Consider the following 20837-nt stretch of genomic DNA (forward strand, 5'->3'; position numbering starts at 1 on the left):
CCCGGCAGCTGCAAGACACCCGGATTGTAGGTCATGTCCATCTGAGTCTCCGGCCCGTCTATTTATGTTGACGACGGGTACGCGGGTGTGTCGCCGAGGTGGTGGCCACAGTGTGTCACTCCAGAACAATGGTGGTCGGGTGGTCGGGAGGGACAAGGGGAGGAGCCTATGAGAAGAGAATGGTTGTACTTCGCGTAAGTGCCGGACACGCAGCCACCAGCTAGGCGCTGGCGACCAGCGCGCGGCTGATGTTGGCAGACGTGCTGTGTCGGCGGCACCTCATGGAACCGCACAAAAGCAGTACCGCCCGACTCTCCTGCATCAGGAGAGTTAGAAGATACCGCATTTGTGCGGTATCATCCACAACGAGAGGAGGGGTGGGGGCGGCGGCAGGTGGCGGGTGCGCAACCAATGTTGGCGGGGTTGCTACCTCGGCGGGACAGCACGAAACCGCACAAATGCTGCACCGTCCGACTCTCCTGAATCAGGAGAGTCTGCTGATACCACATGCGTGCGGTTTTGCTGCCGGCAGGAGGAACGGCGGGGGGAGCAGCAGGTGGTGGGTGGCTGGCGCGCATGCGATCTTTGCGGATTTGCTGCGTAGGCGGCACCTCACGAAACCGCGCGAATCCAAGACCGTCCGACTCTCCTGTATCAGGAAAATCGGCCGATACTTCAATTGCGCGGAAGCGTGCAGTTTTCGTGCCGGTATCCCTGTCACTAGTCACTGGGCTAAATGCCTGTTTATTTCCGACTTTTGGAACTTGTAGCCCATGCCGGATTTTCCTAACCTACCTGATGGTTTTCCTGGGCGATTGGAGTACAAGGAGGACAAATGGGTGTAGTGAGTAGTGAATAGGACTATCTGTTGGTTTGCACTGACCTTTCTGTAGCTTTTCTTTGGCATATCTGTATGGGATCCCTGCCTGGGTCATCACTGAGCTGCCAGGCGAGTGGGTGCGCATCCCTAACCGTCCGGAGTCCTATCCTCCCATCTTCCGTCTCAACGACCACCCTCTCAATCCCCCCGGGGAGATCCCACCGCCAATTGCTACCTCTACATCATAGACAACAGCAAGCTTGCTGCTGCTGCCACGACTGCGAAGAAGCCAACCGAGTGGAACCTACCGCATGTCGCAGAGGAGCATGCGTTGGACATAGGTGAGTTTTGTGTGCCTTATATGCAGCCCTAGCTTATGTATGAGCAGGATGGTTGCGTCTGCGTGGCCGTGACACGATGCTGGGCCTTGCTGCCTACCTTAACGTGTCACAATGTGCTACTTTCTGGTTGCAGGCCTTGGTGCGTGCCTCCATTGTGGCACAGAAGTGAGTCATTATGGCATTCTGATACATGCACATGGCTGATGTTTTGCAGGGACATGCCTGTCCCACTTGTGCAGCGTTACCTCAACTCTTGCAGCCGTGTGATGGGGCCGTGTGAGAAGTGCTCGCGTGAGGCGCCTGTCAAGGCAGCAAATGGGGAGTGGATCAAGGGCACCGAGTTTGAGCGACTTGTGCTGAGCAAGGGCCTGGAGGGTACCAAGGACCGTAAGCGCATCTATGCCATCACGCAGTCCCAGCAGGTGCAGAATGGTGTTCTGGCACCCAATGTGGAGGCTAAATCATTCACTGGAGGGGATGGTGAGGATGCTGAGATCCATAGGGAGCTTGCAAAGGTACGCTTCTATCTGCTTTCTTGGGACTTGTCTGACTTGTCTGCAGGTGGGCGGTGAGCTGGGTGTACACATTATCCGCACTGTCCAGCCTGAGCTTTACCACCATTTGGAGTTGCATGCTAAGCTCCTGGGGTACTTCCGCCCTGGGACCATGAGCAATGTCTGCTTTGGTGGAAGCCAGCTGAATGTCTCTACACCTGACTACCTTGATAAGCTCCAGAAAGGTCTGTTTTTTTTTTGCCTTTTTGTTATTTGTGATGACTTAGCTTGGTTTACTACAGGACCCATGGACTTGTCTGACAGTCTGGGTTTCTTTGGCGGCGTGCATCAAGACGAGCATGACTCCATAGGTGCGATGTCTGTCATGACCGTTTTCTCGAAGTTGCACGCGGGCATCGGCCCCGGGCTCTTCCTCTTCCCTGAGTGTTACGCGTTCGTGCGGCTGCCGGACGGGTTCACAGAGGATGAGTCAGAGAGGTCTAGCCTACTCTCTGTCTTGTTCTCTGGCCTTCATTGGCACATGGGAATGAGCCCGTATGTCTCTGACAATACGGTGGAGATTGCGCAGGACGCTGTGCGTCTGAACCATGTCATGTACCCCATGAGCCGTGTCATGGATGGGAACTCCATGCTTGCGCTTGGTGCAGTTGGGCAGAAGGCCATTAACATCCCGCCTGAGATGTACAATCCAACGTAAGTCTTGACTTCATTTTTATGCAGTCTTGCTCATGTGCATGCAGGTATGACCACGACCACAAGATCTACAGTAACTACCTCAACTACGCTGTTGATGGTCTCAACATTGGGGACAGGCACACTGTTGCGTCTTTCATGGTGCGCCAGCTGTATAACCTTGTCTTCCATCTTTGGCGTCAAGCCAATGTTGGTCCTTCTCTTAACCCAGACGTGTTCTTCAGCGCGTTCTCTGCGGTTGATGAGGAGGGCCAGTGCATCACATTCACTGACACGGACTTGGTCCCTGTCCTTGAACATCGGCCTGATGAGCCTGAGTATGTGCATGAAACCATCCTTGCACGTGCTCAGGCTTGGAGGGAGTGGAAGGAGCACAAGCTGCGTTATGTGGCTGTCATTCCACGAGCCACATATGACAATCGCATTGTGGACCTCCGCAAAGAGATGGGGACTGAGAACCCTGCGCCTGTTCCTGTTACACGTCCCGGAAGTAAGTACTGCAATTATTCAACTTTACTGTTTTTCTGACTGTTCTTGCAGGATCCCAGCAACCCAGTATGTCTTTTTGTTGTTCCTTGTGCCTGTCTGCTCATATACACATTGCAGAGAAAGCTCCTGTGCCGTCCAAGGGCAAGAAGGCAAAGCCTAAGCCCAAGTCCAAGCCAGCCAAGGGCAAGAAGCGCGCTCGCGCAGAGGTGGAGGATGGTATGGATTCTGATGAGAGACCTGCCCAACGAGGTAAGAGTTTTGTCTGTCATGGTTTGGACTTCATCTCATGTTTTTACAGCACGTTTGGACTTAGAAAATGGAGATGGTACGATTATTTTCGAGATTTGTTCGGTTTTATATTTTACTGACCTTTTCCTTGCAGCCCGTAAAGTTATAGGCCATCCACGTCGTGCTACACGTGTTATGGCTGTGGACGGACCTGCTGTAGATCAGCCTAGCAGTTCTGCTGGGCCATCTCAGCATGGGGGGGGTATGACTTTGCGGCCGCGTGGTCCCAGTAAGAAGTCTGTTGTAAAGTAGTGCCTCATTTTATTCATTTTCCCTCTAGACCCTACAGTGTCTGACAGAGAGGATGGTCAATCCCTGCTGTATGTGCCTCTGGATGCACTTATGGTCCCTCCAAAGTTGTCTGCACGCACTGCAGATGAGTCTGAGTCCGAAGATGAAGGTGCACTTTTTTGCATTCTCAGCATAAAGTCCTGACTGACCTCTGTTCATTGCATAAGATGACGAGGATGAGAGCCAGGAAGCTCCTGTCTTGTCTCCTGCAGCTCAGTCATCAGGAAGTGCAAGTGCAAAGTGTGAGTTGCTATTTTTATTTCTGGACACCAAGGCTCATGTTCAATTTAGCGTATGCGGTTGCTCTCTCGCTGTTCACTGCAGCAAAGTTCCAGGCTGCAAACCAGATGCTGCGCAATGTTGCCAGTGTTCTGCAGTCTGAGGATTCAGCTGCCAGATCTGTTTCACGCCAGCTTCTCGATGGCCTGCTTGATGCTATGGAGAGCAAGGACTCTGCAGCTGCGTGCTCTGTTGGGTTTGCAGTTTTGCTGCAACGTGTATGTGTCTCTGTTCCATGTCTAGGTTGCATTTCTGACTTATAATGATTGCAGAACTGGTCTGCGCAGACAAGGTACAAGCGGGATGACTCCCTGCAGCACCTCAAGTGCACGGTTCTTAGGTCTGAAATAATGATGATGAACTACTATGCTTGGCTCTGGCTGGACTGTGTTCCTGTCAACTACTGCTCAAGGTTTCTCTCATCCTCTGCTCCCTCCGCTGCTGCCAATGACTGGCTTGGCCATCTTGCCATTGCAGTGAACGATGGCTTCAAGTCGTATGACTTGGTCACTCTTGCGCCAGGACTTCCTTCCTGATCTCCCCCCCCATTCCATCACCATGCCAAGAGCTCGTTTCACCGCTGATCGGCGTTACACTGCATCCATTGACTTCATTCAGCGCACCCTGCGCACATGGCTGGACTTCCCGAAGAATTCCTCGTATGTGCGCTCCCTCTTCATACGCGCTATCATCTCGGCCTTTGGCTGCTCAGATGTCCTTCTTCTGGACGGTGTCTGGGATGTCTACCAGCGCGCTGAGTCTTCCCTTCTCATCCTGGACGACCGCCGGCGTCGCCTCCCTTCCACCCATCTAGATCCTCTGTTCCATGATCTCCGTGCACTCCCAGTCCTCTCCCAGCCTACCTTGCCAGATGCTTGTGCTTTTGCGGAGTTCCTTTGGCTTTGTTCTTCCTCACTTCCACCACTGTCCTCTGCATCCTCTTGCTCCACTCCGCCAGCACCTCAGCTCACCTTGCAACCTTCCAGCTCTGCTGCACCAGGCTTAGAAGCGCTCCACTGCTTTGTCATCAACTGCTATGGCGTGCTGGACCATCTTCTAAATGGTAAGCAGATCACACACTCGGCTCCAGAACTGGTGCTTGAGGAATAAGGACAAGTACTTGCCATTCCGGGAGCTTGCCCATGGTCACCGAGCGGTGACATCTATCCAGGGTCCCTTCCATCCTACCAACATCGACAAGCCAGGAGGGATTGCAAGTGCATTTATCTTCCACTGCATCACTTTTGGTGCAGAGGCTTCCTATCACTCCCCTACCTTCTTTGCCACACTGGAAGACTTTGTCGCCCTGCGCAACGCTCATCCCTCTGACTACATCTGCAACAAGAATGCGTATGGCTCACATGCCATGGGCCATGATGCTAGCTAGCCATGGCGAGGCGATGTTTGCGGCTGCACCTCATTTTGTGGAGTTCTTCTCTGACCACCCAAATATTCCTTTCCTTGATGCCCGCAAGGAGTTCTTACTCGAGCCCCGTGTCCCAGGCAGTACCCGGAAGCTCCTCCCTGGCTGTGGGCCACTTACTGCCACTCTTCTTGCATCAGACTTGTGTATGCAGGAAAGGTGAAGATGCCAACAGTGCCTGAGATAGGCCATGTGGTTGCGTCATTGAAGTTAGGTGCACGGGCTGGTCTCATTCGTCTTGGACTTCTCAGCGGTGTGTCTGCTACTGAAGGTGAAGTGTGCACAGCCTTTGTGCTTGCATATAATCATCTTGAAGCCAAGCTGCCTGCTGCTGTGAAGTCTAGGATGAATCTTGATGTGATCATGCTGGAACATGCCTTGTGTAAATTGAAGCGTAGTGGTACATACTTCAAAGTGTAGTGTACTTGTAAAGCCTCATTATGCCAATATCATACAGTCATGCTGTTCCAATCCTTTATACTACTTGCTGGGGAGTGGGCCATGTCTGGCAATACGATCCCTTCAGTTTGAAATCTCAGAGCAAGCAGGCAACATGTCTAGTAGTGTCACATCTGTAACACTACCTCCTCAGCTCCAGACATTCAATCTTACATATCTCTCACTCTGGATTTTGACTTGTGCATGCCTTGATAACCCCACTATTCTTCTTCATGATTGAACTTACACATCCAGGCTTCCCTACAGACATGGTACCATCTACATACCAACAACTATCGAGCCCATCATCCATCATTTAATCTACATGGGTCCACAGAATTGTGAGTTCAAATGCCTTGCCTATGGCTAGAACATTGCTTTGGTAATCATTTCTCACTCCTCACCGCTTATATGTTCTCTAACCTCTGTTTTGATTATTGCACAATTTTGGTCCTCAGTCCATCTTCTAATCTGTGCCTGTGATGCTGTTGGGTGCATGGTAGCTGACAAGTATTATCCAAAATGAATTACATGATTGTAATGAATGCACAAGTGAGTCAGTCATATATCTAGCAGCATTCATTGCAAGTAGTCACTCCATTTCAGCAGATGCTATTGCTGATTGGTGTCATGAACAGTTATGATAGTGTCACATGTAAAATCACATTTTAGAGGGTGCATAGGCATGCCAACGTGGTGTCAGAACAGTTGAGTTGCATATGATTGCCCCTTAGGCTCAGGCATATGGTTTCATTATTTAAGTGTATGCCTGACATATCTAGCGTACAGGGAGGTTGACTTATGATGTGTTTATCAGTCACTGATTGCTACAGTAAAATCAACAATTAATGGCTTTCATATGTATGTTGTGACCAACCATTATGATCAAACAGATGTCATAAGAGAACTGCCCAGTGTGAGTGATGATGTCAATAAACATATTCTCTTAATTTCTCTGCCATCTTTGAGTTCCAGTCTGTCATATTTCTGCTGTAATTGTAGACAGCTGATTACAAAATCAATCACCCTGTCAATAGGGACATGAATCTCAGTGACAAAGATCTCTGAGCTATTCAAAGTGGTAAGAGGTTGTGAAACCCCTGATAATGCTTGGTGACATGGTTACCAAAATGGAGTATACCATTATAACTTAGTAATTGATTAGTATAATCATCATTTACCAAGCATACAACAGCAATTATATCAGTATTGAAGGATCCTATGATAACTGGAATGAGCAGGAACACAGTAGAGATTGGGAGATTGGGAAATAGTCACAATAATAGTCCAGATAGTATATGCATTGTTAAGTGCTTCAAAGCATTGAAATGTCAGTGTGCACATATATTGGTAATAGTACAATAAAAGCATGCAATGATGACAAGTGAAATTCTGACAGAAAAGATAGACAGACATAGAATACATATCAAAAACATTCAACAGATGTAGCCACTTGCTAATGGAAAAACAATGTGGTTTCCTTGCTTGAGCTCCAAGGTCATCTGCCTTCCCCTACTGAGCCAGTGTTCTCATTGAATCTCTACCCATCAATTCTTTTTTGATTTTGAGTGATGGCATGCACATTGGCATAAAGTACACAATGCTGAGTGACCCTTTATGCGGTGATATAGGCATAGGTTGGACAGAATAGGAATGTGGAGATGTATTCTGGTGGTAGTACCTATATAGTATTGATCCAACATGTAAGTATGCTTCATTTTGCCTGGTACAACACAAATAGCTGCTGGAATCCCTGTAGTGAAGTCAGTGATCACTCAATGGTTTTCATTGGATGCTACATAGAGGTGTTGCCACAACAAAAATGTGGGCAGCATGAAGTTGTTGACAAATTTCAACTTGTCAATATGGGTACAGCACTATATAGCCATTGTCAGTCATTTCAACCAATAATTTACAAGATATTACATGAGCAGCACTGTAGTAGTCAGCTTGAATATTGGATTGGGCAGCAAACACAGTCATATGACTTGCAAAGAAGCTGTCACTGTTGTGAAGCAACACCACAACAATTGTCAAGCATGCCCCAATTTTGTAATGATTATTGAGCTCAGATCAAATAGCAAACCACCAACTCACAGGGAAATCCTTCTGCCCAATATAGTAGCCAGATACTCTGATGGAATGTCTGTGAGTATTTTATTTGGTTATATGAATCAGATAAGTGGGAGAGAAACCAAATTTAGTCGGAAGTCCCTCGAGCTACATGGTAAAGTGATACCCAAGATCAGATCTATGATATGACACATACCATTGTGGATTTTTGGGGTATTTTTGATTTTATCATGGCCATGGAAGAGCAGTAACACTCAAAAGGGCAGTTTTGACCAAAAGTAGCAGTATGCTAAGGGAGTGTCATTGCTATCCTGCATAGATATTATCTAAGGAACCTCATGAACTGTATGTCTAATGAAAGTTGCCCTGGATCCAATCTCCCAGTTTTGCATTTTGATTCAGCAGTCTAGCAATGATACACTATCCAGTGGGTCTAAAAATGTGGATATGCTGTGTTATTTATTTGAACAAAGTAAAGAAAACCATGACAACTTGTGCACTTTTTGTTTTGCATATTGTGGCATGAGTAATGGACACTACAGCAAACTGATACCCATTATAGAGTCTATAGTATGAGGACTACTAGCATGAATATTTCGAGGTCTTTTGTATTCATTTCAACTTGTGGCTGGGCTGAGAATGGTGAATCCTATCAAGGACAATTACTTTTTGCAGCAGTTTGCAACAGAGTCTGGGAGACTACACTGCAAGATGACTTGTTGACAGGTCAAAATTTTGACCTGTCAACGAGTGAATCTCGCATGGCATGGGCGCTTATTGAGCACTTATTGCACAATGTAAACTGAATCATTACAAGCCTTCAAAGCACACATCAGTAACAAATGATACAAGCATACTATACCCTCCTGAAAGTCCTTCATTCAGAGGATATATTGTGTGAATGCTATGCATATACAATGGCTAGTGAAGCCACAAAATGCAAAACAAAAAAACTCACATGTGCCTCTGCATCTACAAGGGTGGGGCTTATATCAGAAACAGCAGCAAGTAGATTGTAATGTACACTACAGGACACAAAGATGCTCCAAATAGCAGGTCTCAGGTGCTTATAGGCATACAATTGCATTCTTCAAGATCATTTACCAGGCACAAAGGACCACAAGCATGTCACTGAGGCATTTGTGTGATTTCTTATTTTGTAACTTGTGCCCTGTGTACTGAACTGCATGAGAAGGTAAGACTAGCAATAGACTCTATAGTATGAGGGCTATAAGGCATAATATTTTGAAGATTTTACGGATTTTATTGGCCTATAGTAGCACAGTAACCATGCTACTAATGGTCTTGCAGCTGAATTTTAAACTCAGCCCAAACATCGGCAGGCCTGCCTTAACAGGGCAAGGAAATGGGCTTATCAGCCAATCGGCATCTCTCCCCTGCCGCACGGAGTTGCATCCGCCTGGAAATTCCAGGTGGATGCAACTCCGAACGGCACACGGGCGCTTAATGGGCGCTTAGTAAGCGATGCAAGCCTTTTACTAGCTTGTACAGATCTAAACAAATGCGGAGAAATCAGTGAATATTATCAAAAGCATAGACAATGAATTGAAAGGCTCCAATTGAGAAGGAAGACTCTATTTCATGTTACACCTTCAATACATTTACATTGGTTGCTGTATCATCAGCCCAGTGCTTACAGAAGCAATACATTAGGCTCTAGTCACTGTCTGTGTAGCACACATACTCCCACAGATGCTAAGCATGTATCATACATGCAGTGTTTAGTCAGAGGGGCCCAGATGAGGTCTATAAGTGTGCTGTTCTGTGTATTGCCATAAGTAGTAGGCAACCTGCCCAATAAGGAAACCATAGCTGATACAGGGCAAATGGGCTTGTTATGAGCTTGTAAAAATGTGCAAAATCCTGATAATATAATAAGAAGCTTAACAGGTACAGTTGGTCATCATCAATGACACAGGTCAGTGATAGACATGACACATCAGCAATAATATGCTCACTAGTGTTCAAATTGCCCAATATTGCTCATCTTTGCTGTATCACAGAAGCAACTGACACATACAAAGTCATTCAACTGCATGAGGTCACTGTCCTGATGATTCAGTGAGTATCTGGAGCAGACACAGGTGCTTTGACTTATGCAAAGGCACATGTAGATTTTTTTGTTTTGCACTTTCCAGCCCAGCCAGCCACTGTAAGTGCTTAGGAATATTACTGTATACTCTTTGAATGGATGGCTATCAGATGGGCATACTATGTCTACTATGATTACTTACTAATTGACTGTATACAGTGTGAGCGCTGGCAGGCCACAGCAGCCAGCCAGCCTGTAAGTCACATGATGAAAGCCACCAGTTGCCATATTGGGCGCCACTGGAAGGTGTTTCATGGGCCCTCACCCCAGGACAGAGCAGCCAGCCACAGCATTTATTTGTATCTGTTGGTGCAAGTCGCATCGTCTGGGAGTTTCAAATTTTAGGTCCCACTAATGGACATTAGTATCAGTTACTTATCTTTGCTTATCTGGGCCTCAAAAAGTCACGTGGACTCCTTCCAAATCGGGCGCCACTGTAAGGCGTTTCATCCCCTCCAGTCATAAGAACGATTCCTTCGTACCTCAGGGATCGTAATTCTGTTATGTGCGCTGTTCCAAACTGCATGAAACTGATTGTTTCTAGGCTGTGTACACAAGTGCCCAGCGACTTGTTATGTGCTGCACATGGCTTGGCCTCGTTTAGGAAGCACCCGAAATTGTCACATAAAGATCAACCTTGAGCGTTCATCCCCTTTGTTCCCTGCTCTCATCATGTCCATCACTGTCGCCTATATTGAACCTTCACACAACTTTTATGTGCACAGCCAGACCCCTTGCATGTTGCCATGGGCGTGCAGGGTGCCTGATCTTGCCTGAGGCCCATGTAGGAGTTTGTTTTTCTTGTGTACTGATTTGCTATGCATAGATGCACCACCATATGCCTTGTGGGTTCTGGGGGCTTCAATGGCTATGTTGTCTTGGACAAGCATATGTCATGTTGGACGTCTGAGGACCTACATGTCAGTGATTCATCTGCATCGTACCCTCTCTTGTCTTGTGGATTCTGGGGGATTGAATGGCTATGCCGTCCCAGACAAGTGTGCGTCATGTTGCATGTCTGAGGACCCACATGTCAATGATTCATATGCTTTGTAGCCCATCTTGTTTGTGATTGTCTGTACACTTGTATTCACCAGTATGTGTTCTTGTGATAGAAGATACCTTACTCAATTTGACATCTAGGGGATGGTGCCTATGTAGGTGCTTAGTTGTTTCATGGGTTCCAAGAAGTGGGCATGGTAGGTATTCAACTGATTGGGGCTTTGATTGTGATTCACTGACATGGCTTCTTCCTCAGGGACCTCCACGCAATTCTTGTCACACAACCATTTCACCTATCATAGGATATTACTCATTTGGCTTCACTCCCTTCACCTCATTCATGGCTGTTCAAAGACATGGCCAGTCTTTGCGCATTCATGAATGATCCCTCCACTTTATTACATTTGGGACTAGCTGATGACTAAGACTTGGCAATGCATGTGATGAATTTGCTGAAAGAGGAACTGTCTTGTATCAACCCCATGTGTCACGTGTTTGATGGTTTCAGTAAGCTATATGCTTCTATCTGCATCATATTGATGGGCTGTGACCCAAAGCCATATGCTTCCTTCCGCAGCAGTTTCTATTAGCATCAAATTGATGATCACGGACACAAAGCTATCTGCTTCTATCCGCATCAGATTGATGGGCTCTGACAAGAAGCCATATGCTTCCTTCCACAGCTGGTTGATACAATCAAAGAAGTAATCCCAATCACAGGTCCAATGCAATTTGTCACATATGCAACCGTGAGTGTGGAATCACTCCTTGTGTCCCCCATCTTCCCACTGGACATAGCTGAGGGTACGTTCTTTGTTGTCTGGCTGTATGCTCACTGTTGTTGCAGACCATGGCTCGGACCACACAGAACACATCAAAGAGTGTAGGATTGTCTGATTATTGACAACGCAGCAACCTGTCAAGGGAGCAGATCCTGGTGCTGATCAATGGTGTTACAGACGATGAAGACATGGAGCTGGATGAGCAGGAGGACAAGCCTGAGTCTGAGCAAGAGAGCAATGTTACAGACCATGACCAGTCAAGCATTGTGTGTGCACTGTTTGTACCATTGTTAGCGGATGAATGACACATTTGCAGTACTGTTACCGGTGCCATAACGGTGGCAGCCTTGTCACCTGTTGCCGCTGCACCCGGGATGTCTGTGCCCAGTGTCTTGGGTGGTTGGACTTCTCTGCCATACAGGATGTGTGGAGCTTCATATGCCCCGTGTGCCATGGGGAAGATAAACAGTTGAAGGACGAGCCATACTACGTGAGTCATGCACCTTTTCATTCGTTTTCAGAACATCATCTGTGAGCTATGACCCAAGGGATGCAACCTTGGTGGACAAGGTGAACAGTAAATGGTTCCTGGATATCATAGATCCTGACAATGGGGAGGTGGCCTCATCCATTGATGCTGATGCTCCTGAGGATGATGGGATTCAGGCAAAAGAGTTGTACTATGCAAGGGCTTGAGGCCAGTCTGATTATTACGTGGATTCAACTCCACTTTGCCAGGCATGTATATCCCAATGTAGCTGTCTATTATGTGAATGGTCTGCATTCACAGTATCACAGATATAACTACGGAGATTCTGATCTGCTGATCTCACATCCTCTCTGGCTTCCTCAACTTCACTGTCATCATCCTCATAGCACACATTCCGTTTTACTCTCTGGGTAGGTGAAGTCTTCCGCAAGGCTGCTTGGATGTGTTCCTGATTGATCCCCTGTATAAAGATTAGATGCAATAAAACATACAGTCAGCCTAATCTGTGCGTACATTCTCAATGCTCCGGTCAAGAACACAGATTGATTGTAGCTTGTTGATTAGCTTGTACTTTGTCTTGCCTCTTGGAACCACAGCAAAGGATGTCTGGATCTCAACAAGCTGTCCAACACTCAAGGCAGTTGGATGAGATTATTTGAACTGATCTTGCTGGTACAGTGTTATTCATGAGCCAGTGTACAAATGTCTTAAATAATACACTTACCTGCAACTAGATCCATCCAGCTTGACCCGCTCATAGAACTGCACAGCATTATCGGCTGTGAAGACCTCATCTGTAACCTGGCTTTGCAAGATGTGTCTTGGATCATAGTCATTGGGAAATGGGATGCTGCTGCTTCACTACGGGGGGTGAGGTACCGGTTATGAAAGTCAAGAACAATGTGTCCCTGCTCTCGCTTGACATCCATATCTTGCAACGACCCCGACCCAAGCCTTGATTCCAGGAATTGATGAATTGCAAGAACCGCAACAGCTCCCTGGTCAAAGAGTGGATCTGCCAGGCCTCCAATGCGCACCTTGGTCTGCGCTATGCTACAATATGATCAGATATACTATATGTTTTGTAGGGTAAGTCGTGTGCTCAGACTCCTTTGTGATGGGTGGTAACTTGGTCTTCAGCAGATAGCCTTGAATACTGAGTACCATTTTTTCAGCCACTGCGTCTTCCTGTCCTCCATAGACAAGCAACTTGTCCTTGCCAGACCCATGGTTCAGAACATCTGCAGATGCACGTAAGTGATCAGCCTATGTAATGCCTGCATTATTAGCCCAATAATAATGTGTTATGTCGGTACACACAGCAGCCATGGTCACAAGTTGCTTTGATGCTTTCTTGCCACTCTGAGCCAGGGTCAATTCATTGTGTAATTGTTGTCCTTCAGTCTGTGAGTCTTTGTCTGAGATGTAGCTGCAGCTGAATGTACTGTACTGTCAGATGCATCATTACAGCTTGACAAGAGCCATGAGTGCAGGACGAAAGGATGCAATGGGATACCAGCTAGCACGCCGATGTGTTCAGCAATCATCATTGTGAAGACTGACTATATTCCTATCAACACATGCATCTGAAACATCTGATGCTTCCATGAGCGCCAATCAATGGAACATCAGACTTCTGCAGGATGGTTGGACTTTGTCATCTATGATGACTTGAATTCCCTCAGTTTTATGTTGACTCCTAATGCACCTGTGTGTTGCCTGAGTTGTCAAATGTAGCTGTTGAGAGTGGATGCAGCAGTTCATGTAGGTGGCTGGCTTGTGCATCCAAAATATTGTGTATGCTTCAATTTCTGATGGCAACTATCAGCATCACACTGATCACACAATTGTTGGGTCTCTGACTGATCCACTGATAGATAACTCCCTCACTCTCTGTATAAGTAGTCTGAAATTTTTCCAAGCAGCCCCAGTACCTCATCCCATTCATACCAATAACCTGTCATGTCTACGTGAGTCATTGTATGTCTATTTGTGGCTTGGGTGTCTCATACTGCAGCTGTATCAGATCTAGTATTACAAAGTGTGGTGCTGCAAACACCCCTAAGAAGCTGCGTGCTGCTACCCAGTTGTAGGTGCTTTGTCCATGACCTCACTCACTGTACTAAACTATATGTATACTCCATTTTTCAGCTTCAAGGCTATGATGGGCAAGATTGAACCTGAGGAGGTATTTGACAGTGGAGATGACTATGTCCCAAGGCCAAAGCAGAAGCCGTACGTGATTGTCTTTGTTATGTAAGCTGATGTAGGTAATGATGTACAACAGCAGACAGCCAGCTAAGCGTGGACCTCCCAAGCAGTGTGTTATTATCAATTGATCTTATGTCTTTCACTCACTATACATTACATATACAGTCCATCTGCAAGGGCCAAGGCCAGCGCTGCTGAAGTCCGCCGCTTCATTGATGATGAAGCACGGGAGGCCAGAGGGATTGAGGGCACTGACAATTATCAAGACCATTATGATGAAGATATTGTTGAGCTTTCTGATGAAGAGGATGACCAGCAGGAGATAGCAGATGTGGCTACAATTGTATCGAGTGATGATGAGCCTGTTGTGTAAGTGGTTTGATATAACCTCATTAATGCATTGCTGACAAAATGACCTCTAGATCTACCAGAGGCCCTGCCTCTACCTCAAGACTGAGAAGATGTCGCTCCATCCTGTAAGTTGTCAGCTTCTCTCTTGATATGCTGTCTCTCATTCATGTGTTTTCAGTGAAATGTCCAGGTCAAGGTGTGTGTAGACAGTGACTGGTTTCACTGAGTTGATATTCATGTCAATCAGCCCTGACCGGGACACTGGACTTGTGGGTTCAACCCCGGATAGTCCCGTCAAAAGGTATGTTCTAGAGCAGTACAATGGCAGCTTATTGACCATGCTCATTTATTGATAGGACAAACCTGACGGGTCCGCCAGACACTCCTGCAACACCATCCCCAAGGTTTGAATGATTCATGTAGAAATATATGCATGCTGACCTTTAACAGCAAAGATAAAGTGAGAGCCAAGCGGTAGGTTGTATGGTGTGTCATGAGAATGCAATCTGATATTAGTGTTTGTAGCATTGAGCGACCAAGTCCTGCTGCAGATGAAGAAGAGTCAACAACTGCATCCCCAACCAAGAAGTCACGTACTACAGTGTAAATTATATTGTGGGTTAATATGATCAATCACTGACCTTATTTACAGCAATAGAGGCAAAGGCAAGGAAAAGGCAGTAATCAGTTTGGATGCAGATGATAATCCATTCATTGCTGGAACAAGCAACAAGTATGTGATTTATTCATTGTCAGATGAATTGGATGACATCTGTGATATACAGGGAGGCTGTGTTCATTGGGAGCAATTGGTAAATGATCTCCATTTTCATGTGAATGGCCATGAACCTTTAGGGCACAGACTTGACACCGTCATTGAGATACCAACAACCCTCAAGCATGGGAAGCAGCCATCTGAGTATGGATTTTGTCTGAGAATATGATCATGCTTCTGATAATCATCCAGACACACATATGTGCTATTATGCCCATTGATCCAATTAACACAGGAACTTCAAGCGCACTATCCAGTGGTCCTTCACTGGCAACTGGCTTGTCAACCCTGCCCGTGCAAGCCCTAAGAACTTCTCCACTAGCCTACCTGGCTACACTCGTCCAGTCATCACCTTCAACGGCAATCCTGTCGTCAACTTTACCCAGGGCCTTGTAGAGTTCAGCTATCTGATGGAGGGCCACCTCGACTATATTCATGATAGGCAGAGCAAGTGGATCACCATCACGCTATTTGCAGTGGAGCTTGATCTTGCGTGGGGATTCTGGTGTGCTGGGTCACGATGATCTGATGTTGGGATCCTTCAAGAAGGCCGAGGGATACATGTCCTTTAACACCGTGCCAGCCAAGATATCTGGTCAGTATGATATTATATTCATGATGTTCCTGCTCATACAGCAATAGATGAATCCCAATCCCGCCCATCGTACTCCAGAAAGTCCTTTGTTGACCTGACTAAGGTCGTCAAGAGCCCCATAAAGGACAAGGTGTCCTCACTGTCTGCCTCCAAGCACCCCAAGTCCCGCAGCCGGCCTGCGGAAATATCAAGCTCACAGGTAGCAGTGTCTTCAAACCAGAAGAGTATGTTTTTTGTGATGATCATGGACACGCTCTTATTTTTGTGATTTCACAGTACCCATCTGGGATGCCAGGCACTATTTTGAGCAGCAGGAGGCCCCTGTCTTTGACATTGAGACAATTGCCGCCAACTGTCCTATTGTTGAGAAGGAGCCAGCACACCATTCTGTTGTGGCTGTGCTGCACACTGTGTCCACCTATGGTTGTGCGGGTGAGCCTACCAATCTGTCGCTCAATGTTGCTGGTGTTGTCATCCTGGTTGGGAATGAGGCTCGGGGTAACTGATCATGTACTTATTGCAATGTGTATGCCTTATATGCACAGTATGACACTATGAATGTATGAATATGCTGCTATGCCTGAGGACATGTGTGCAATATGAACCAATCGCATGCCACTGCTCAATGGACTGTGATGTATCTTGTGCCATTCCAGGTGTCTGTCATGAGCTGTTTGGTGGTAATGTTGCTACTACAGCTGATGAAAGCACATGCCCAGCACAGAAGAACTGTGAAAGTAAAAAATGCAGATTGCATGGACAGCATCATGGTGGTTGGAGGAAGAAATGTTAGATGCCAAAATATGGTTGAACTTGATTACATGTGATGCAATTTTCATATCACATGACTTGTTCAAATTGCCTGTATGCAGGCAACATGATGTTTATCCTTGTCCATTGTGTGCTTGCAGATACACATCCCAAAACTTCTGCACCCTGTACAGGGATGGTTCAGGATAGCGCCATTACAAAAATGCTTCCAAAAAATCTGCATCCACTTGACATCCAAAACCCAACATTGTTCACACCCTTGGTTCAACTCATGGGCACGTTTTGTAGTGCCACGTGTCATGTTAGAACCTTTGGTCCAGCAGATTAAACTTGCCCTGTCCCGCAATATGATGTTTTCACATGACTACTCTGCAAAGATATCAGGGCTGCTTATACATCAATGTGCCCACTACAACTATGTGCAGTCATTTATGCAACATTTTGTCTATCATGAGCATATATTCAAAAGATTGGTCAGCCCAACAAAACAACCAGAAAATGTGGCAGTATGATGCAGCAATTGGTTACACTACCTCACAAGCATCTAAAAATCATAACAAAGCTACACAATATTCAATGTCCATTGAAATCATCAGTGACCACCAGACGTACCGCAGTACTGTCTCACCAGTGTCAAAGTCAATGCAGTACATGTGTGTCACTGCTCCAAAAATGGAGTGGACATGTGAACTCAACAGCACGGGTGCAGAAGTTCCGCAATACCACCAAATTTGATGCATCATCCAGCATACCTTTCCCACCACCACCACCAAGCCCACTTCTGATACAGCAAGTCATAGCTGATTACTCCAAAGCCATTCATCCACTACAACATGCAGAAACTGGCTGTGCAGTGTGTGGCTTATTGACTCCATTTTCAAGACTGTATCCTCTGTCAACAGTATCTCACAAATTGCACATCCTTGAAACAGATGGCACAGGTGTGACAAGAAAAGAACAACAGTCAGAATGTGATCATGTAGAGGAACTAAAAGGGCCTGTTCTTCTCCCAAAGTCTTTACATTTTTGTCAGAACTGCAAGATGACATTGGACAATGGCACAGCACCACAACAGGCACTAGCCAATGGGCTGTGGATTGGAGAGGTACGTGTGCAGTTGCAGAACTTGACTTGGGCTGAGCGCACTCTCATTAGCCGAGTGAACCATAACAGATGTGTTGTTTGGGTCAAGGGCTCTCTGCAGAGTAAAATGATAGCCAATGCAGTAAGCCATACCATACCTATGCCAAAGGTATACAATGCATTACCCCCTAGCCCTGAGGAGCTGGATGAAGTGCTTGCATACATATATATTGGCCCAACAAAACCATTGGCCAAGGAACATCATTGCACTCCACTGCTAGTGAGACGCAATAAAGTGGCCAATGCTCTGGAATGGCTCAAGCTCAATCACATAGACTATGCAGACCTCACCATATCTTACAAGAATTTGAACATGTATTCTGAGGACAGTCCTCCTGTCATTGTAGACTATCATCCTGGTGATGGAGGAAAGGATGAAGAGGCTAAGGCTGCCAATGACACAGATGACAATGAAGGCACCACTGAAGGGCCATGTCCATTTGTTGTTCATGGGCTGGTGGGTGAGCAATTATCTGAGATGAGTACCAATGCCCTTTGTGCATATGCACTACAGTATTTCAAGAATAAAAAGAACATGGCGCTAGGTATTGGACAGTCAGACCAGCCGCAGTCTTTGTTTTCCAACCCACAATTGTATCCGCAGATGTTCCCATGGCTGTTTCCATATGGACTTGGTGGTCCTGGCAATGCCCGTGGATATGCAGAGGTATCTGAGGCAGAGAGGAAACATCAGTTGCTGATGTATCATGACAAGCGGTTTCAGTTTGAGCAATCCTTTCCACTAGTTGCCTTCAATCATGAACAGACCAAAAACAGTACAACAGGAGGATTTCTTCTTGCAGAGCAACAGAAATTTCCAGAGATTGCCAAACAGATACTATACTGTCCATTGATGAAACTGTGCTTCCACACCTGACAGATAAGCTAAAGGACGGTCATCATTACAAGCCAGAGACACAGGCTGAGAAAGATTGCTACCAGCTCATACAGGACATTGACCATGTTGCACATAAAGTTCAGGGTTCATTGACCAACAGAAAATACATGAGAAATGAGATATGGGCTCTTACTTCATATCTTGGAGCACCCTCATGGTTCATTACATTTGCACCAGCAGATGTAAAACATCCGCTTTGCCTGTATTTTGCTGACACAAATGAGACATACAAGCCAGAACTAGTACTGGATAGTGACACCCGTACAAGGTTAATTGCTTCAAACCCAGTTGCTGGTGCACGCTTCTTCCATGTTATAGTGGAGCTATTCATCAAGCATGTCTTAGGAGTGGGAGCTGCTCATCCTGGGCTATATGGTAAAACTGCAGCATACTATGGCACTGTGGAACAGCAAGGACGCATGACACTTCATCTTCAACCGCAGAAATGCGGAATAAATTCGAGCTCAACAGTATGTATTTACTCAACCATCCTGATCATTATACTAGCCACATATTCAAACTGTTTTACTGGTGCAGCTACAAGTATGAAGTGATGAAAGCACGGACTGAGGAAGACATATTGTATAATCCTGACCAGAACCCTGCCAAGGTGGTCATTGGAAAGAGCAAGGACAGTTTTGTTGGCATGTCCCAGCAGATGGATTACATCCACAGGCCTACAAAATATGACCATGTTAGCCTATATGACTGGATCTGACTGGCTGAAAAATAGACCATGGGTCAAAAAAGCAAGCAACACAAAAGCTCAGAGCTGTCAATGAAAAGGTCACCCAGTTGACACAACATGTGAAAGCTGAACGAGTCCGGGACATCAAGCCTTTGCCCAGACGGCATGGTGGTGGATCCACCACACAATATGAGACTGATAGTGACGATGAAATGTTGCTTACCAAGGATACTGCACTTCAGGCAGAAGAGGATGAAAAGAAGTATGCTGCTGAACAGTTCCATGAGCCTAGTCGATTTCTTCCAACCCATCCGCAGTATGAGACACACATGGCAGTCATGCAGCCTGAGCATTGTGCAAGGGTCCCTAACTTTGTAGGTTGCAGTCTTCCAAGGAAAGACAAAGGAAACAGGGAAGAGTATTGTCTTGTTATGCTTATGTTGTTCAAGCCATGGAGGATAGGTACAGACCTGAAGCAATCTGGGCAATCTTGGGATGATGCATTTGCTGCACACCAGTTCACTTCCCGTCAGATGGATATCATGAATTTCTTCCATATACAGGATGAATGCAATGACTCCAGAGATGATTCTCTAAGCAGAGGGAGACTGAGGGCAACAGCTTTGGATATGATGATGATGAACAAGATCAGCATGATACAGATGCAGATGACTACGCAGACATTGTGCAGAATAGCCTTACTGGAGATGATGGTGCCATCTACTATGACCCAGACTGGGGTGTTCTAGAAAAAAGAGCATTAGGGAGAATTGCTCAGATGCAGCAAGTTGAACACATTGCCCATACAAGTGGTTGGCTGGATGACAACAATACATTGAAAATGGCTGATATTGAGCACCAAGCTCTGGGCACTGGATGCAACACTATGGAATTCTAGAATAGCACGTGGCCTTCCATCAGAGACCCGGACTATATCCCAATGGATTAAGGCAGCCTTGAAACATAGGTTGCCTGACAGATGCAGAGTCTGCAATGCAACTATGATCCATGAATGTACAGTTCTGCAAGCACCCTTTTTCATTGCATTCAATGTATACCAAGCAGACAATACAAAACTCAGTAAGCAGCTCACATTGCCCACTTTACAAGGCCAAGTGGATTACCGTCTGGTGGGAGTAATTTATTTTGGAGGATTTCATTTCACCTGCCGCATTATCTCAACAGATGGCAAAATATGGTTCAATGATGGAAGAGAGACAGGTAAAAATGTACAAATGAGGGACAATTAAAAGCAACAGCAACAGGTGTGTTGCGTACACTGGGAAATAGGAATATGACAGTAGCACTATATGTCAGGACATGATGGAACATCTCTCACAAGTGCAGTAGCATTGTTCATATTACTGA

The 20837-nt window shown here is 46.2% G+C and overlaps 6 protein-coding genes across 6 annotated transcripts; 5 read left to right on the forward strand and 1 right to left on the reverse strand.

Annotated features, from left to right (window-relative positions):
• Window positions 1–773: 773 nt before the first annotated feature.
• Window positions 774–4826, forward strand: C8Q71DRAFT_854587 (uncharacterized protein; the record flags this gene model as incomplete). The annotated part of the gene is made up of 17 exons (XM_047927073.1): window positions 774–844; window positions 894–1000; window positions 1069–1161; window positions 1209–1326; window positions 1376–1676; window positions 1723–1900; window positions 1958–2369; window positions 2417–2859; window positions 2910–2924; window positions 2976–3107; window positions 3157–3183; window positions 3241–3375; window positions 3427–3546; window positions 3605–3679; window positions 3729–3934; window positions 3989–4212; window positions 4283–4826. The coding sequence occupies 17 exons, from the start codon at window positions 774–776 to the stop codon at window positions 4824–4826; spliced, it is 3201 nt and encodes a 1066-aa protein (XP_047782178.1).
• A 6451-nt stretch (window positions 4827–11277) lies between these two features.
• On the reverse strand, window positions 11278–13645 carry C8Q71DRAFT_721210 (uncharacterized protein; the record flags this gene model as incomplete). Its single annotated transcript, XM_047921421.1, has 12 exons — window positions 11278–11448; window positions 11602–11681; window positions 11833–12033; window positions 12229–12325; window positions 12381–12497; window positions 12529–12553; window positions 12762–12842; window positions 12917–13052; window positions 13075–13090; window positions 13112–13303; window positions 13358–13486; window positions 13601–13645. 12 exons carry the CDS (start codon window positions 13643–13645, stop codon window positions 11278–11280), a joined length of 1290 nt encoding a protein of 429 aa, XP_047782179.1.
• Window positions 13646–13999: 354 nt separating this feature from the next.
• Window positions 14000–16475, forward strand: C8Q71DRAFT_721211 (uncharacterized protein; the record flags this gene model as incomplete). The annotated part of the gene is made up of 16 exons (XM_047921422.1): window positions 14000–14007; window positions 14064–14126; window positions 14189–14272; window positions 14325–14357; window positions 14414–14617; window positions 14671–14724; window positions 14778–14795; window positions 14847–14900; window positions 14956–15003; window positions 15050–15073; window positions 15125–15202; window positions 15252–15332; window positions 15385–15411; window positions 15610–15881; window positions 16011–16193; window positions 16246–16475. The coding sequence occupies 16 exons, from the start codon at window positions 14000–14002 to the stop codon at window positions 16473–16475; spliced, it is 1461 nt and encodes a 486-aa protein (XP_047782180.1).
• Window positions 16476–17251: 776 nt separating this feature from the next.
• C8Q71DRAFT_701927 (uncharacterized protein) lies at window positions 17252–18760 on the forward strand (the record flags this gene model as incomplete). The annotated part of the gene is made up of 1 exon (XM_047920215.1): window positions 17252–18760. The coding sequence occupies one exon, from the start codon at window positions 17252–17254 to the stop codon at window positions 18758–18760; it is 1509 nt and encodes a 502-aa protein (XP_047782181.1).
• Window positions 18761–19226: 466 nt separating this feature from the next.
• Window positions 19227–19499, forward strand: C8Q71DRAFT_702168 (uncharacterized protein; the record flags this gene model as incomplete). Its single annotated transcript, XM_047920230.1, has 1 exon — window positions 19227–19499. The coding sequence occupies one exon, from the start codon at window positions 19227–19229 to the stop codon at window positions 19497–19499; it is 273 nt and encodes a 90-aa protein (XP_047782182.1).
• A 266-nt stretch (window positions 19500–19765) lies between these two features.
• On the forward strand, window positions 19766–20059 carry C8Q71DRAFT_677544 (uncharacterized protein; the record flags this gene model as incomplete). The annotated part of the gene is made up of 1 exon (XM_047919722.1): window positions 19766–20059. A coding segment is annotated over one exon (294 nt), but the record flags the coding sequence as incomplete, so codon positions are not given.
• Between the last annotated feature and the right edge of the window lie 778 nt (window positions 20060–20837).

This window comes from Rhodofomes roseus (genome assembly GCF_022264815.1).
Source record: "Rhodofomes roseus strain CIRM-BRFM 1785 chromosome Unknown C8Q71scaffold_4, whole genome shotgun sequence".
In the NCBI taxonomy this organism is placed as follows: Eukaryota; Fungi; Basidiomycota; class Agaricomycetes; order Polyporales; family Fomitopsidaceae; genus Rhodofomes; species Rhodofomes roseus.